The following is a 16,641-nucleotide window of genomic DNA, read 5'->3' on the forward strand; positions in this document are numbered from 1 at the left end:
CCCCCCCCCCCGTGGCCTGCCCCTCCCCCTCTAGAATCCCCCACTGCCCCGCCCCTTCTCTCCCGAATATGGCGGGCGGGGGCGCGCGCGCGCGCGCAGAGGGTGGGGGAGGGGTCTCTTCTCTTTCCGGTTCCGCGCGGCAGTAGCGGCCGCGCAGCCCCGGCCAGAGCAGCCGCCATTTCCAGCCCCCCGCGCTGCGGCCTGCTTGCCGGGGCTGGCGGCGGCAGGGTCCCGCCTGGCCTTGGCGCCTCGCTCGCTTCTCAGTCCCGCGGCGTCTCCCCTCCCCCTGCGGGGGATCCTCTTCCTCTCCCTGAACTAGCCTGCGGGCAAGCCCGGGCCTCGCCCCCTCCCCACCATGCGCCACAGCCTGACCCAGCTGCTGGCGGCCTCGTCGGGCGGAGAAAGCCCCTCGGCCGCCGCCTGGCAGCTCCCTAGCGCGGGGCCGGCCCCTGGGGCCGGAGGGGGCGATGGCGGGGAGGAGGAGCCGGAGGGGCCCCGCACCAAGCAGCAGCGCTGGGACCCGGCCGTCCTGGAGCAGCCGCAGCAGGCGATGGGGGAGGCGGCCGCTGGGGCCGAGGACCCGGCGGAGCAGGAGGACCCGTTTGCGGGGCTGGAGCTGGGCGACCTGCTGGAGGCGGCCCAGCCGCACTGGGACCTGGACGTAGAGCCGAGCGGCTGCTTCTGCGGGCAGCAGGACGAGCCGGAGCCGCCCCTGAGCGCGCCGGGCCGGAGGAGCTGCGGGGCCAGCCCGGGCGGGGTGGCGGCCGGGAGCCGGCTGAAGGCAGCGGCCGCGGCCCGCCTAAACCGGCTGAAGAAGAAGCAGTACGTGCTGGGGCTGGAGAGCCGCCTGCAGGGCCTGGCCGCTGAGAACCGGCAGCTGCGAGACCGCAACCGGGGGCTGAACCGGCGCCTGCGGGATCTGGAGCGGGAGACCAGCTACCTGCGGGCCGTGCTGGCCAACCAGAGCGCCCTGGGGCAGCTGCTGAGCCGCCTGGCCGGGGCGGGGGGGCTCCGGTTCCGTACCAGCCTCTTCAGGGACACGGACCCGCCCCATCAGCACCCGCCACAGGCCGGCGAGAGCCGCGACCACGACTACGCCCTGCCGAGCCAGGATGCTGGGGAGCCGGAGGGGGAGGAGCGGCTGGCCTCCGGCGGGATCTGCCTCCACGTGGACAGGGATCAGCTGTCGGTGGAGTTCTGCTCCCTGTGTGCCAGGCGGGCATGTGCCTCCTTCAAAATGTAGGGTCAAGTACCTGCTTCAGTCTTTATTCTCACCTGTCCGTGCCCACATCCAGGGGCCTCGGGCCGTGGCGGAGCAAGCAGGCCATGGCTTGAAAAACAGGGGGTAGGCAAAACTGACATGGGAACAGCGCCCCTGTGTGGCAGAGGGTAAAGAGCTCGCGTGAACGGCACAGTTGGGAGCCTGTATTGGGTAAAGATCGCGCAAAACTGGCGCACAAATAGCGCGCTTGGGATCTGCTTACAGCAGCGTACTAAATATTGTGCAAACTGACACATGCAGGTATTCGGAGCCCGTTTGCAGCAGTGAGTGAAAGATCATGCAAACCTGAAGCATGAAGGTGTGCTCAGTGCCCACAGTTGGCAGTAAAGATAATACTGTCTACCCTGTTTTGAATCAGATAATGTGTAGTCTGCTTATCCTGAGGAGCTGAACATACTTGTTTTTTTTTTTTTTTTAAAGAAAAATGCTACTTTATTAGGACATCGTCACTGGACAGACATAGTATTGATCAGCAAACAGTTAAAGCATGCATATAAAACTGTAACGAGTCTCAATTATACATTACTATTAAACCTCTCTGACAGTTTCTTTTTTAGGTGCTTGCCCTGCCAGGCTCCGTTGTGTAGGGGTTAAAGAACAGTCGTTTTCCACCTCGCAACCTGGTAAGGATCCATATATTCCCATAATGCGATATCAAACAGCTTGCATTGATGCTTAGTCCAGGTTTTTCTGATCATTGGTTCAGGACCAGTGCTTAGAAATGTTTTCTCATCCTGAAAGCATTTGTACTGATTTGCCAAAGTGTTTCCAGCTTTGGCAGATGGACAGGTAGTGGATATTAAAATCACATTCTGATTATTATTCTTCCCCTTGCGTATATTCTGCAGTGGAATTTTAACTTGATTTTAGTGGCCAGTATCTCACAAATAATGGAAAAATAATAACTTACGCTGTTTGCTTTCCTTCTAATAGTAGCAGTTTTTAAGATATTTGCTACTGAAATATCCATCTGACTAGGGGAAGGGACAAATAATATGGTAATCAGTATGATGTGATTTTTTTTTTTTTTTTTTTTTTTTTTAAAAGATCTTTTGTCTTTGAAAGGTCAGGATTTGTGCCTTCCAGTGGTATACAATTCCTGATTCTAGTCCTGGTGGTTCTCAATATTCCTTTTAAAAAAAAAAAAATCAATTCTCATTAGTCTACCTTGCTTGGTGATGTAAAATGTTGTATGTTAAACAGAACCCAAATATTGGTTTCAATTATTAACATTGTACAATGGCACCCTAATGCAGGCAAGTCACCTACTTTTTTTCACAGAACGGTAATGTGAATTACAAGTTAAAGATTGCAGTGCATTGAAATAACTCTAATTCTAGTTCGCCATAAATAGTCTGTATACCCAAGCTCACTGAGATTCCTTGTATTTCAAAAGTGGCTTTTTACTTACACAAGTGTGCATGCAATTTTTTAACTTTACTGTGGGATCCTAAATTGGCATCTCTGAGTATTCAGCAATATCTCTAACTTTCTATAGTCAGTTAGGAAATACAGTCTGCAGGTGAACAAAGGTTATGTCTTGACATTAATGGTTTGAAAAAACAATGCTCCTGCAGACCTCCATGTTTAGTTAAGAGAGGAGGAATAAAATAATTTGGGGGTCACGTGTGAGAGTTGCTTTTGGACCAGCACTAATATTAATCTATCTTGCAAGATGAATAGGTTACAATACACCTTTTTATTTTTTGGCTGTATTAAAATGTTTAGATTATTTACATGTATGTAAATTGGGGAAGAAAGGGTTGTGAAAAATAAGTAAATGTAAAGTGAGGTTTCACAAAGAATGGGTCAACTTAAGTCTAGAGTTAACAATTGACATTCTAAAATGATTGAGTTAATATACTTAAGCCTTAAAACTAATCTATAATAAATGGATTTATATGTTGGATTAAGAGTAAATTGAAGCCTCTCCTTCGCTCAGTGATGTGCTTAAGTAGCTCCCATTAGAGGTAATAGGAGTTAAAAGAAGAGAAGAGACAACTAATTTCTTTGTGAAACATCACTGTTTGATAAAGTATATGTGTATTTAGCATCCTTGTTTTTCTTTATGCTAAAGTGGATACAGCTCTGTTGGGGCAGAAGAGACGGGACCAGCTGCTGGCCACATTTCCTGCTTTATTTTAAAAGGTAGTATAAGAAATGGGGGAAAAAGAGGTAACAGGGCTTCTGCTGTCTTTCATTTTTGAAAAGCTTGAATGTTTGGAAAAACTAATCTCACCAATCCAAAGTTAGTGTGATACTAATTTGAAAAGTGACTATGTACAAAGGTAATTTTTTACTTCTGCTTTCTTTGTATTCAGAGTTACATGTTCACAGAAATACAGAGCCAGCACAGCTAAGAACTAGTTAGCTGTGGCTTCTATTCCATCATATGCAGTATCAGTCGGATTGTCTATTTAGAGTTCCAATTTTTTACACTTCTACAACCCCGTTGTAGGTAGTGGGGTAGTCCAAGTGTCATTAAGAGCCGAATTTAACCTTTTGAGCTCTTATTGGTGATATGTGAGCTGTGAAGAACTGGACTTGATTGAGCCTAGACTGAGTTTGTACAGCTCATTGTTGGAGAAACGCATCTTTACTTGTAATCATCTTATTCAACAAAAGTATTAAAACAGTAAGCATGGAAGACTGCCATGGCATTTTTAGTCAGCTTTAAGGTAACTTTTTAAGTTACCTTAACTTTAACTTAAATGTGACACTATCTTGCTATATAATAGGATTCCCCATTTTTGCACAATTATAAACACTTCGTTGTTGGATCAGAGCAATCTGAGACTTAATCCTGGCCTCTAACATGCACATGTGTATCACTGCGTTCTGTAAAATCTACTGCATATGAGCAACAGCTAATTTTACAACATGCAAAATGATGTGTGCCTGTACAACTAGGAATAGGATCCACCCCCAAGAATGTGACTGCAGGGATTTTTAGTGCCTTCTGAATCATATGTAAGCCAAACAGAGGGGAAAATTCTTTGAATGCTAATCAATTTGTGCTATCTGTATGGAATATTGTTAAATATAGCTTTTTGAAGCAGAAGCCTTGAACTGATATCTTAACAATACTTGAAAAACTTGTAAATGTTTCTTTGTAATTAGCTCTGTGCCATACAAATAAGACTACAGTACTATAATAAAACAAGATGTGTTGATCTTTCAATTATGGGCTCAAATAATTTTTTCATCTTGTTATTAACTCAACATTTTGTTTTTAATGGATGGATCTTTAGATGTTTGGGAATTGAAAAAGGGAGTGCTAACAGTGTTGTCTGTATGTTTTTATCAGTTGGGAAGCTTTTTAAGCAAGAATATAAAACTGGTATTTGAGTTAAACCATACTTTGATTTGTCTCACAGCTTGATAAAATTACTTTCTCTTTTAAATGAACAACTTTTGTGGGTGGGGATGGAATAAAACTGTTACTGTTTCTCAAGAGTCTAAGATGCAGTGACACTTTCTCCTTGGAGTTTGCAGTGACCACTCTGATTTACTAAATATATCATTTAATAAATAGCACTTTAACTGCGTGGAGTATTTCTTCAAGAAACCATGTAACTTAAGTAGAAATCTTAGGCCTGGTTTTCACTAGAAAATTGGGTCGGTATAACTACATTGGTCAGGGGGGTGAAAAATCCACATGCCTGAGTAGTATTGTTAAGATGACTAAGTAAGTTCCCATGTAAACTGTGCTAATTGGATTATCTACACCAATGAGAGAACCCTTCCTGTTGGTGTAGGTAGTGTCCGCACTGGAGCACTGCAGTGTAAGTATAGACGCACCCTTAGTAGCTACTTCCATGTTCTGGTGACCTCTTTCTCATTTTTTCATTTCATTTTTTGTTTCCTAATATTGATGATGATCTACTCTTTCTATTTACTGTCATATTGTTAGTTCATAATTTTATGTCCTGTTCTTGTTTTCACATGCTAAATTGTAGACTAAGGGCCAACAAAGTGCTTTTTATATTTAGTAATAGGTGCGCACATAAGGCCCTACTTGAATTGCAAATGATTGTCAAAAAACTGGCTGAGCTGCAGACAAGCCATGGAAAATTGTGGAAAAGTAATATTTGACCCTATTATTTGCGGTAACAAAGTCCATTATTACTTTTCCGTGATTTTTCTGTTGTTGGCCACCCGGGGCTGAGAGCAGGAGCCTGGGACTGAGAGCGGGGGCTCTTGCAACGCCCACTGTCAAAATTGCAGTGGAAGCCTTTTATTGCAGAATCCGTAGTATTGCCAGTTAAATAGGGCCTTACACATTCAGCTTTTTCTATTTTGACTGCATTCTGCAATATGTTTATCGAAAAATGTAATAAATGACAATAATTAAATGTTTAACAAATTGGCTAAACTTGATGCAGTGTAACTGTTGATTTAGGCCTGGTTTACACCTAAAATTTAGGTCGAAATAGCTGCATTGTTCAGGTGTGTGCAAAATCCACACCCTGAGTGGTGTAGCTATGCTGACCTAACCACTGTGAAAATGCCGCTAGGTTGATGATGGAAGCATTCCAGAAGAATGCTTCTGTCATCAATCTAGCTACCATTGTTTGGGGAGGTGATGTTCCTTCAGTAGCAGAAAAATCCATTCCGTCACTGAAGGCTGCACCTACGGTATGGAGTTATGCCAGCAAAGCTATACCACTGTAGCTATGCTGCTGTGGTACCTGTAGTGTAGTCGTGGCCTTACACTTCCCACGTGGTTTACATTTCTGGATATATGCAGGGGTTTGAGAGTACACAGTTGATAAATTTTAACAGATTTTCAGAGTTTGACTGCAAGGCTGTATCATAATGCTCAGTTGTTGAGAGAGTCTTAAAAAGATGTTTGTTCTTTGGACAGTGCACTTCAAGAAAGTGGCTTGTTGGTGTGTAGAGTTATTGGTTGCCTCTCCATCTCTAATTTAAGTGTAGGCATTGCATGTACTGAAAGTAGTCTGGCTCAGTCTACAGCAGTTCTAACGAAGAATCAGATTTTGTCACGGATTCCATGACTTTGAGACCTCTGACATTTTCTGCTTCAACTTCAGTCCTGGGCTTTGAGGTGGCAGGCCCTGTGGGCTCCCAGCTACCACGGGTCCTGCAGGGGCCCTGGAGCTGTGTTACCCCCCTTACCCCGGTCCCCTGGCAGTTAGCCCCCACCTTATTTTTAATAAAAGTCAAAGACAGGTCCCAGGCTTCTATGAATTGTTTTTCCTGTGACCTGTCCATGACTTTTACTAAAAATAACCATGACAAAATCTTAACCTTATTTATAACAAAAGAAATGGAGGAAATACTTCAGGAAGAAGAATTTAATGAATAAAAAGTAGTTGTTAAAATTATTTAAGCAATAATGACACAAGGGAGCGTATTTCTTGGCTTAAGTACCAGCTGGAAGAGTTATATGGCTGGCTTTGTTTTGTGCTGTGCACTACCAAGGAATAACCGATTTAAAGGTTATAATTGGTGTTATAAACTGAACATACACGTAAACAAAAGGGAATCACCATTTTGTGTCTTAACTGCATGGAGATAGTGCTACATTTTTCAGTACTGATCTTTTTTCTAGTACTTAAGACAATTAGAGTAATCAGTAAGAAATAGGACTTCATTCTCAGTAATCTTAAATGCCTGTGCATTTTAATAGCATTGCAAATTAACCTTTCTCTCTTTTCTCCAAACAGCTTAGCAGCATCTGGGGGAAAAACAATTCAATTTTTCTGCAACCTGTAACTGCCTGGAGAGATGGTATCAAAGTAATTATGGAGAGCCATGTCACAAATTTTGGCATCTACTGATGTATCTGAGTTACCAATTTTTTTTTTTTTTTTTTTTTTTTTTTTTTTTTTTTCCAAAAATGGAGAGTCCTAGTGTTTCCTTTGAAATTTTGAGGGACTTATTTTTAAAAAAACAAAGGCTTTTCATATAAAACTTCCATAAAATTACCCAATTTTAAAAACCTTGACTAATATGTTTTGGGAATTGTATATTTGGATATGGTATCTTCTGCATGAAGGAAGGTATTGTAATACTTTGTATGCAGCCTATTATACTTGCCTCTATTATTTATTTAGACTTACAAAAGCCACAGTAGGTGTACATCATATGCCCTTGGTGTCCAAATGGATATTTTGTATTCAGAAAGTTTTTTTTGTAGTTTTACACACACAAAAAAGTAGGTCACCAGTGGTGGGCGAGGTACTCTTCTCTCCCACCCTGTTGGGATAACAGAGTGCCAGGGATGGGGCTTTCTTGGGAGGTGTGCCTGTTCTGGGCTTGGGAGAAATCAAGAAGAGGAGGAAGTATCTATTGCCAGGGGGATTAGGAGCAAGGGGAGAAGAAAGCTGCTCTTGGTTGTGACGGGTGAAGTAATGTTTTATAGCACTGTTCATAAAACGGAGAGCTCTGTTAAGATGCAGGCTTCTCCTCCATTCCTTTCCCCTAATAACAACCCTCCCTCCCATAATCTGAATCACCATCATTCTGGCAGAAGATTAGACCTTGACTACCTTCAGAATCCATCTACATTGCTTCTTAATTGGACGGTAGATTTCTCCTTTAAAATGCAGTGAAAGCTACTGCAGTGATAATGTGTTTTTTGTGTGTAACCTGTTTTTGCCATGATGGTAAGAATCTCCACAGATAAGGATACACCTAAAAATAATTGACCATACCTGTAACTGCTGACTCGGGATTTTGAACACCTTTTTCTTGCTTACTTTTCCATTTACAGTATGTAACATAGATACTACTTTTCATAGTATTCCTACAATTCGTGTGATGGTAGCTGCTACAAGAAGTTATGTAACTCAACCACTTTGGGGGGAAAAAAAATTGTTTTTTGAGGTGTGAAATGCCAAAAGGTACTGGGGCATACTGAGAAGTAAGTCTTGTATATATAAAAATAAGAGAGGCAAGTAGCCCTGCATTAAAACTTTTTCCCCATCGATGAATCTTTAAATAACCATGCTAAACATTTTTGACTGACAGAAAAATTGCATCAGTAACCTAAATACCATTTTATCTTGGTGCAACTTCAAAAGTGGATGAATTAAAAATCTTTCAGTATCAGGCTTTGTAACTTTAAACAGCGACTGGCCAGTAGCCACAATGTGTGTATCCCTATTTTTTCCATCTCCTGATATAGACTGACTTGTTAAGTTTTTACATTTGAATAAATTATTCAGTGCAAAAGAATATCAGGTGACCAGTCTTAAAAAAAAAGTTACAGGGCTGCAATTGTTACTCTTTAAACTAGTTTAGTTTCCAAAGCGGAATGAATGTAATGCTAATTAGTTTGATTTGAGCTAGGCGTTGATTATGTAAGCTTTTCTCTCTCAGCTCTATGATGCGCCTTTGATATTGCCCTGTAAAATACCTTTGTTCCGGTCATGGGACCCTAGAGTGCGGATGATCACTGCTGAATAGTACAGGGGCTAAATGTTTGTTTAGATGCAATCCAGTATTGCAAGAAAAATACAAGGGAATGGTGGAGTGCTGTGTGCGGAGGGAGGATAGTGCGGCTTCATTAGCTAAATTATAAATATAGGGCCAAATTCTGCTAATTTTCCCCTGTGTAAATTGGACTCACCCCACAGGCTTTTAATTACCTAGGTAACTAGAAGAATTACTGTTGTAGGCATGATTGTTTCTCTGCCATAGCAATCACGTTGCTCTTCTTATACGGTCAAGTGCATACACATAATTTTTGGAAAGTTGGACAAATACAATAAAACAGCATCTGTGCATTCCATTTATACTAGTCCAAGAGTATAGATTCACTGACAGACCTGATGATTGTCTTTAATAAAACTCTAGGCTTGGGGAATGAAAGCATGGATCACTTTCTCTTTAGAACAGGCTACCCTTGAACAAGCTGATACACATTGTCACTCTAAAATTTGGGGAGCTTGCTGGCTGGCAGTTTACTACATTTTTGTGAAGGGTGTTCCATGTCCTTCAGACATATTTGGTAGGTGGGATTGCACTGTATGTTTGTAAAGAAGATACATTTGAGGCCCTGCTAGATCTATGCCCCTACTGTAGTTACCCCCTCATTAAATGTGTATACCTTGAGTGTTTCAAATTGGCATCTCACATAAGCACTCTAGAATGTGCAGTATTGAGTGTGACTGTACCTTGACATCAGTCCAGACCACTTATTTTGTGAGACCCAAAGATTTCTTTGGGTAAACAGGGCTGCACATTACTCTAGAAGCACAGACCACTTACAGCCTCTTGACTGACTGACTTCTGTTTAGAGGAAAGCTAATGAATTTTATATGCAAAATTGGATGATAGGTGGCTCCAAAATTCTTTCCACTTTGACCTTTCTGGTATCTGGATATGGAAGCTTTTAAATTAACCTCACCCCACTTTGCCATCATCTTTTCTGTCATCTCTATCAGACTAGTAAAAGTGGAAATGAAGATATTTGGTCTGCCATTTAGGGTTCAAGTAACAATGCAGAATACTGCATATGTTGGCAGGATGGGTCTCAATTTTGGGAAGTAAAATCTGGAAGAAATTATTCCAATAGTTAATTGGGTGGGGTGACTTACAAGTCAATCAAGAAATTTCACAACTCATCAAATTTACATTTATTTAAATATAACTTTGCCTTTTTTTCTTCCTTCTTTTTATTGAAAAAGACACACAAAGGATATTTAAGAATTTTTGGTCCTGAATTTTCTATATCTTAACAGCAGCTTACCTTAAGGTAAGGGGGGTAATAGGCATGAATAGGACTCTTGCTCTTTATTTGTAAATAGGCTTGGCATAATTAATTGTTTCCTTTTTATAATTTTGATGGATATCAATGTTTATTTTTAAGCACTCTTTATTTGTATCTGTTTAAACTTTCACAGTTGTAGGAAATTATTGGGGGGGGGGCATCAAACAATTTAAGACAAGTTTCAAAATGTTAAAACTTTATCATGGTTAAAATACAAATTGTTAACATCCCATGTCAAAATATATAAATGGAATATTCTTAAATTCTCAAGCACCATTTTTCTTTCTTTGCCTATCTGTAAATTTCAGTTACCCTAAAAGGAAATGTTATTTTGTAGGTTTGTGTGTCTACAGTGAAATGGACACTTACCACCATTTACTGATAAAAATCCAATCCTTCCAAAGCCTGTTTAAAAGATGTGTATGCAATATAATTACTTGACCTCTCAATCCTGACAATTGATTTTATTCTGATCATATTTCAGTGTGGGCATCTTTTTAAAATCAGGTTTTGAAAATTGTGTTCCAAATTTTCTCCTGGTTAATTGAAAGCTGTTATGCATATAACCAAGTCTGGCAAAGTGAGCTGCTGGAAGCTAGCTCTTATTCAGGGAATTAGAGGTGGGTTGAGTCTAGAACCATCTTGTCCAGAGCTGCTTCTGACCTCTCACTCCACACTCTGAGCTTGGAGGAAAATTTAAAGAGTGGGGGGAGGGATAGCTCAGTGGTTTGAGCATTGGTTTGCTAAACCCCAGGTTGTGAGTTCAATCCTGCAGGGGACCATTTAGGGATCTGGGGCAAAAATCTGTCTGGGGATTGGTCCTGCTTTGAGCAGGGGGTTGGACTAGATGACCTCCTCAGGTCCCTTCCAACCCTGATATTCTGTGATCTGTGAGTTAAGAAACCCAATCCCTGAAAAAATCTAAGGTAAGACTTCTTCCTCCAGCTGCTCAAATTTCCCCCAAGGATTTCTAGAAGAGGGAGAGCATGTTCTGGTTATTTGAGAATGCTGAAAAGTGTGTTTTACATTGTCTGTAGCCAAACTCTGGAGCATTTGTTTCAGTTGGTGAGAAAATAGAGCTGGTCCTATGCACGCATCCATCATTAAGTTTAATCTTGTAGAATAAGCTCCTGGAAAGACTTCAGGGTTGTTAGAAACAAGCTCAGATTTTACAAATTTAACGCCCCCTTCCCCCTCCAAAAAAACAAAAAACAACTCAGTCTGTCCCCCACCAGGTGGTTGTCCTTGCAGCCATGGCCACATTGGCTGCCTGGTATGTGGGTCTCTGATGTCATTGCACTGCAGCTGTGTAACTACTCCAGCATGGAGGGCAGCTGTAATGATTGGTGGACATCTTTTCATGGAAGAGAACTGAGCATGTCTGACTAATTCACTTCCCTGTCTTATATAAAAATGCCCAACACACTTTGGGTGGTTTAAATAGGATACATTAAGAAAACTTTCCTGAGGGCAAGATGTTTTGCTGTGCAATAATATCCTAAGGAAGTGGTGGAAGCTGAGGGTTGCTTGGCATACTTTAAACTAGACAAGATACTATTACATGGGAAATGAACAAGGACTGATCTAGATTCTGCATTCTTGGCTTGGAACAGATTGAGTCTCAACGCATGCGCAGGTAAAATAATACAATGCTTATACTACAGTAACTTACATACCCATATTGCTTTTTGGTTTGTAACATGAATGAAAATCCAGGTTATAGATGTATTGTGTAAGTCCATTGATGAACAGGTGCTCAGATAAGATATGTCAAAGGGATGAGGCATCAGAAATATTAAAAATTGCTCAAAGTTCAAGTTGTACTAAAAAGTCTGGTTTACCAGAGCACAGAAATATAAAGACTGCCACCAAGATCCCTAATTCAATGCTGAATTAACTCTATTTGGTGTTAGTTCTACATCCCTGTACATTGTCTCTGGACTCAACATGTGGTTGATGATTGGGGGGGGGGGGGCAGGACATGGGTATATTAATGCAGCAACTCTAATCCCATTCAATTGATGCACAAAATCAGCATATATGTATTTCATAATATATTTAGGAAGTTATGAGTGCTCCCTGATAACTTAAAAACCTGCACAAAGTTTGCTCTGATAAGTTAGTAGGGGTCACACATAATCAATATAACCTTGTTATCTCCACACTGATGTATACCTTTTGAGGAACAGTCTGATTTGGTACAGTAAATGCTATGGGTCTTGGAAATTATCATTTATGCTTCCCCATGGTAGCATTCTAATATTCATATGCCAGCAATGCCCCTCTGCTATGTACATTGGCCAAACTGGACAGTCACTACGCAAGAGGATAAATGGACACAAGTCAGATATCAGGAATGGCAATATACAAAAACCTGTAGGAGAACACTTCAACCTCCCTGGCCACACAATAGCAGATGTAAAGGTAGCCATCTTACAGCAAAAAAAACTTCAGGACCAGACTCCAAAGAGAAACTGCTGAGCTCCAGTTCATTTGCAAATTTGACACCATCAGATCAGGATTAAACAAAGACTGTGAATGGCTATCCAACTACAGAAACAGTTTCTCCTCCCTTGGTGTTCACACCTCAACTGCTAGCAGAGCACCTCACCCTCCCTGATTGAACTAACCTCGTTATCTCCACACTGATATATACCTGCCTCTGGAGATTTCCATTACTTGCATCTGAAGAAGTGAGGTTCTTACCCACGAAAGCTTATGCTCCCAGTACTTCTGTTAGTCTCAAAGGTGCCACAGGACCCTCTGTTGCTTTTTACAGATTCAGACTAACACAGCTACCACTCTGATACATAATCAACAGTGATTTGTGCTTTCCAAAAATCTCTGTTTGGGAAGTGGGTATTACCCCTCTAAAAGTAGCACACAACGAAATCCTCTGTTTCAGTTCACAATTTAATAGTGAAAGACATTGAGAAGTCTTGATTTACTTATTTAAAAAACCCCACAAAGCAGTAACTTTCTTGCCTTATTTAGTTTCATGGTTTATTGTGGTAATCCACCCAAGCATTAGAGGGAGTTGTGTATGTTTGTTTTAATCTTTGACTTCTTCAGGACTGCTGCTTGCTTCAGGCAACTGGAGCATTTTCATAAATATTCCATACTGTCTTGAGCTGAGATAAATTCCAAATGCAGCCTGCAGCAGGATAGCAAAACTCATCTTCTTAAAGACTGGTTGAGAGACTTCAATCCAAAAGCGTAACATATTCTCTTTCCCAGGCAATGGAGCTGAGCTGTACCTATACAGAACAAAAGCCAATAAAACTTAGTCTTGTTACTTTACCACAAATTCCCCCATCTTCCTCTCTAAAATATTACCCTCTATTCCCGACACCTAAAATTTGTGCATGTCTACAAAGCAACTGGATAACTTTAGCTGGCCCATGCCAGCCAACTCGGAGCTGAGGATGCAGGGCTATTTCATTGCTGTCTAGACCTCTGGGCTCGGGCAGGAGCCCAGGCTGTAGGTCCCAGAGCTCAGGCTCCATCCTGAGCTGGAAGTCTACACAGCAATGAAACAGCCCTGTGACCCTGAGTTGGCCAGCCGGGTTTTTTTTGTTCCTGTGTAGACATACCCTTACTAGCTTTGTTGGGTACTAGGAACCAGTGATCTAGTATTCCAGATTGGAAGCACAGTATATTATATTGCCATGATTATAAGGCTCATCTTCAAATTGCTTTACAAACTAGTCCTTACAATGCCCCTGAGGGGTAAGTATTACCCTCATTTTGTCAAGTGGAGGCAGAGAGGTAATTTGCCTAGGATCACAAAAGGGAGTCAACAGTGAGATGGGAGCTCATGTGCCTGGCCTCTGTCCTGAGTTCCTTGGTCAATACAATATCTCTTGTATTAAATGCTTAATCTTGTTCTGTTCCAATTGCTTAGTACTATGCTTAGTTATCTGCCTTCTGTTCAAAGACCTTCAAACATTACTTTAGACATATTTCAGGCAACTGGTTTTCCTATAGAACAGATGTCCCACGCAGCAGGGGCTAGGTAGGATAACGTTTTTGAATGCAGCTCTGCAATCTTACTTATTCCAACCATCTTAAAACCTTTTTGCTATGTAATATCCAAAAAGACTGAAATAGCCAAGTGAGCTTTAATAAGAACTGTGTAGAATTAATTTGTCCCAAGAAACCGAAGTTTAACAAAATTTCACATACCTGGCTGCAAGTCCTGCATTTACAGGAATGGCCAAGAAAATGGGATATAGACCACCCATAACAGACCCAACTAATCCTCCTCTGACTATGGCACAGGGTGCACACGTTAGATCACCTAGATGACAAACAAGTCATTTCACAGTTAAGATACAATATCTACGTTGTTTTTACATTTTAACCTGAGCTTAAAGAGGTTTCACTCTGAAGTGAAATATATTGTCAGTGGAAATGGCCATGATGAACTGCAACTAAAGAGATTAACTAGAACAGTCTACCTATTGTATTATGACACATCTCCACCATTCAGCTCTATAGAGATTTCAATCAAATATAACCCAATTTGTATTGCTGTAATTGCATCTAAACTGAAGTGCCAGCATGCACTAAATATTACTGATTCAAACACAGATCCACTGATGGTGAAGTGTTCAACAATTAGTGGGGCATGTCATAGAAAAATCTGCTCTATCCATCTCACCTCACCTAAACCCCATTCAGGTTGAAGAATGTTTTTTGTATATGCATAAATGTAAAAAACTGTTGTCTTTTGACATTATTCTGTGTACCTGGCAGTTCATGTACAAGGTGAGGTTTTCAACACTGCATTGCTTCACTGTTTTGCAAATAGCATAAGCTTTTCTGGTATTATATATAAAACACAGACAGTTTTTATGACATGGGAGTTTTGAAAACAGTGCCCTTCATAAGGAATTAAAAATTTACCTGAAATTAAAGGTTCAGTTATCGCAGCTTGGTAAATTGCTGCTGTTGTGAGGAATGGAAGAACAGCCATTGGCAAACTAGAAGCAATCCCAGCCTGCGTCACATTTAGGATGCGTCTGAAAAGATTGTTTGCTATTAAACCACACAAGCCTCCATTTATTCCCAGGAAGTATGATCCATTTGAAAAGAGTTTCCTGTCGGTGGGGAAATTAGGTTAACATTTTCTGCAACTGTGGTGTACAGGAAATCTGTTTGCTCAGTCTTATGTCTTTGGGAACATGCTGTATTAAATTACTACGCTGAAGATGATCTAAAATGGAGTTGTCCTGCTTTCAGAAGCAACTAGTACACTGGTACAGTATTCTCTGCCATATGCCTGAAGTTACTGTGATAGTGGTAAGGATCAGGGAAGAACAAGTAGGTATACTTCCAAGTATGCACAATTGGCCAAGTGAATTACATGTACGGGTTATCTTCTAAAACTGAGATTCTACACTTCTAGGGGATCACAGGCATAGCCAGACAGAAGGTATAGGCGACTCACAGGGGTAAAAATACTGTTTTTGAGGAACAGTCTGATTTGGTACAGTAAATGCTATGAGTCTTGGAAATGATCATTTACGCTTCCCCATGGTAGCGTTCTAATAAAAACACTAGGTTATGTGAGAAGCCCCTACACAAAAAGCTGTCTGGAAAAAAACAACTAATTAATTGAAGTTTAGCCTTGGTGTTAAACAGCAGAAGCACAACCACTTAGGCCAGGGGTGGGCAATAATTTTCACAGGGAGGCTACTCCATGAATTTTGGTAAGTTGTCACAGGCTGCATATTTCTACTACAGGGATCAGCAACTTTTGGCGCGCGGCCCATCAGGGAAAGCCGCTGGCTTACCTGCAGCGTCCGCAGGTTCGGCCAATCGCAGCTCTCACTGGCCGCGGTTCACCGTTACAGGCCAATGGGGGCTGCGGGAAGTGGGGCAGGCCGAGGGATGTGCTGGCCGCCCTTCTCGCAGCCGCTATTGCATGCATTAGAGTGGCTACAGGATGAAAGAACTCGGTCCCATCCCCTTCCTATTCTATCCCAATTATCCCTCTATTTGCCCTTTAGTTCAAATGCCCAGCCTACTTGCTCTGACACTACAATACCCCAAGTTGCTTAAGTTTAACAAACAAATAGGCAGAGGTAGGTTTAAAAAAAGCCCAGAGTTAATACATAATAGACAAGTGTTATGGAAACAAACTGGACTTAGTAAGAATTATATAATTAATTGCAAAAATTACTTTTATCTGAATCATCAGGTTGTGCATAAGCCAGCTTGTGTAACTGCATCACCTTCAATCCTTCCTCCCTTTTTCTGACATAGGTTTGTTACACATGTTGCATCTTATTTTACATTAGATTAAATTCTTTTGAGGCATGCACTTCCTATGTGTTTGTACAGCACCTAGCAGAATGGGCCACCGATTCTGAGTGCTACTGATATAAATCCAGGTATTAGCCTTTCTTCCACCATGACCATTCCACAATGTAGATTTAGTCTCAGCATGAGAGCCAAGCCGGTGGGAAGAGAAAACAACACAAACCATGGGATCACGGCAGGGGACCTCTGCAGTTACTGGCAACTCCTCTTGCTCTGAGCTTACCAGCTGAAGTCTGTGCATGGCCCCTTCCTTCCATGTTGAGCCCCATTAACTTCAAGGAGGCCCTGTTTG

General features: G+C 41.7%; 2 protein-coding genes across 6 annotated transcripts in view; one reads left to right on the top strand and one right to left on the bottom strand.

Moving 5' to 3' along the window:
• The first annotated feature begins 123 nt into the window (after nt 1-123).
• Nucleotides 124-10,286, top strand: CREBZF (CREB/ATF bZIP transcription factor). 2 transcript variants are annotated; one of them, XR_004644188.1, is made up of 4 exons: nt 124-1,239; nt 1,828-1,905; nt 3,360-3,430; nt 6,973-10,286. XR_004644188.1 is itself a non-coding variant. In XM_034759044.1 (3 exons), the coding sequence occupies exons 1-2, from the start codon at nt 356-358 to the stop codon at nt 1,874-1,876; spliced, it is 933 nt and encodes a 310-aa protein (XP_034614935.1). In that variant the 5' UTR covers nt 124-355; the 3' UTR covers nt 1,877-1,905; nt 3,360-4,463. The 2 variants fall into 2 exon arrangements, 1 of the variants encoding a protein (XP_034614935.1); XM_034759044.1 differs by lacking the exon at nt 6,973-10,286 and having other exon boundaries at nt 3,360-4,463.
• Nucleotides 10,287-12,917: 2,631 nt separating this feature from the next.
• The window catches only part of LOC117871255 (transmembrane protein 126A-like), a 32,259-nt gene continuing 28,535 nt past the window's right edge, over nt 12,918-16,641 (bottom strand). For 3 of the 4 annotated variants that reach the window (XM_034759063.1, XM_034759061.1, XM_034759062.1), the window contains 3 exons: nt 14,931-15,124; nt 14,208-14,322; nt 12,918-13,279 (listed from right to left, as the gene is read on the bottom strand). In XM_034759063.1, coding sequence (XP_034614954.1) covers nt 13,075-13,279; nt 14,208-14,322; nt 14,931-15,124 — 514 coding nt within the window. In that variant the 3' untranslated portion in view covers nt 12,918-13,074. The remainder of the gene's footprint in view (nt 13,280-14,207; nt 14,323-14,930; nt 15,125-16,641) is intronic. The other variant, XM_034759064.1, reaches the window with a different exon arrangement.

Source organism: Trachemys scripta, chromosome 1, assembly GCF_013100865.1.
Source record: "Trachemys scripta elegans isolate TJP31775 chromosome 1, CAS_Tse_1.0, whole genome shotgun sequence".
NCBI lineage: Eukaryota > Metazoa > Chordata > Testudines > Emydidae > Trachemys > Trachemys scripta.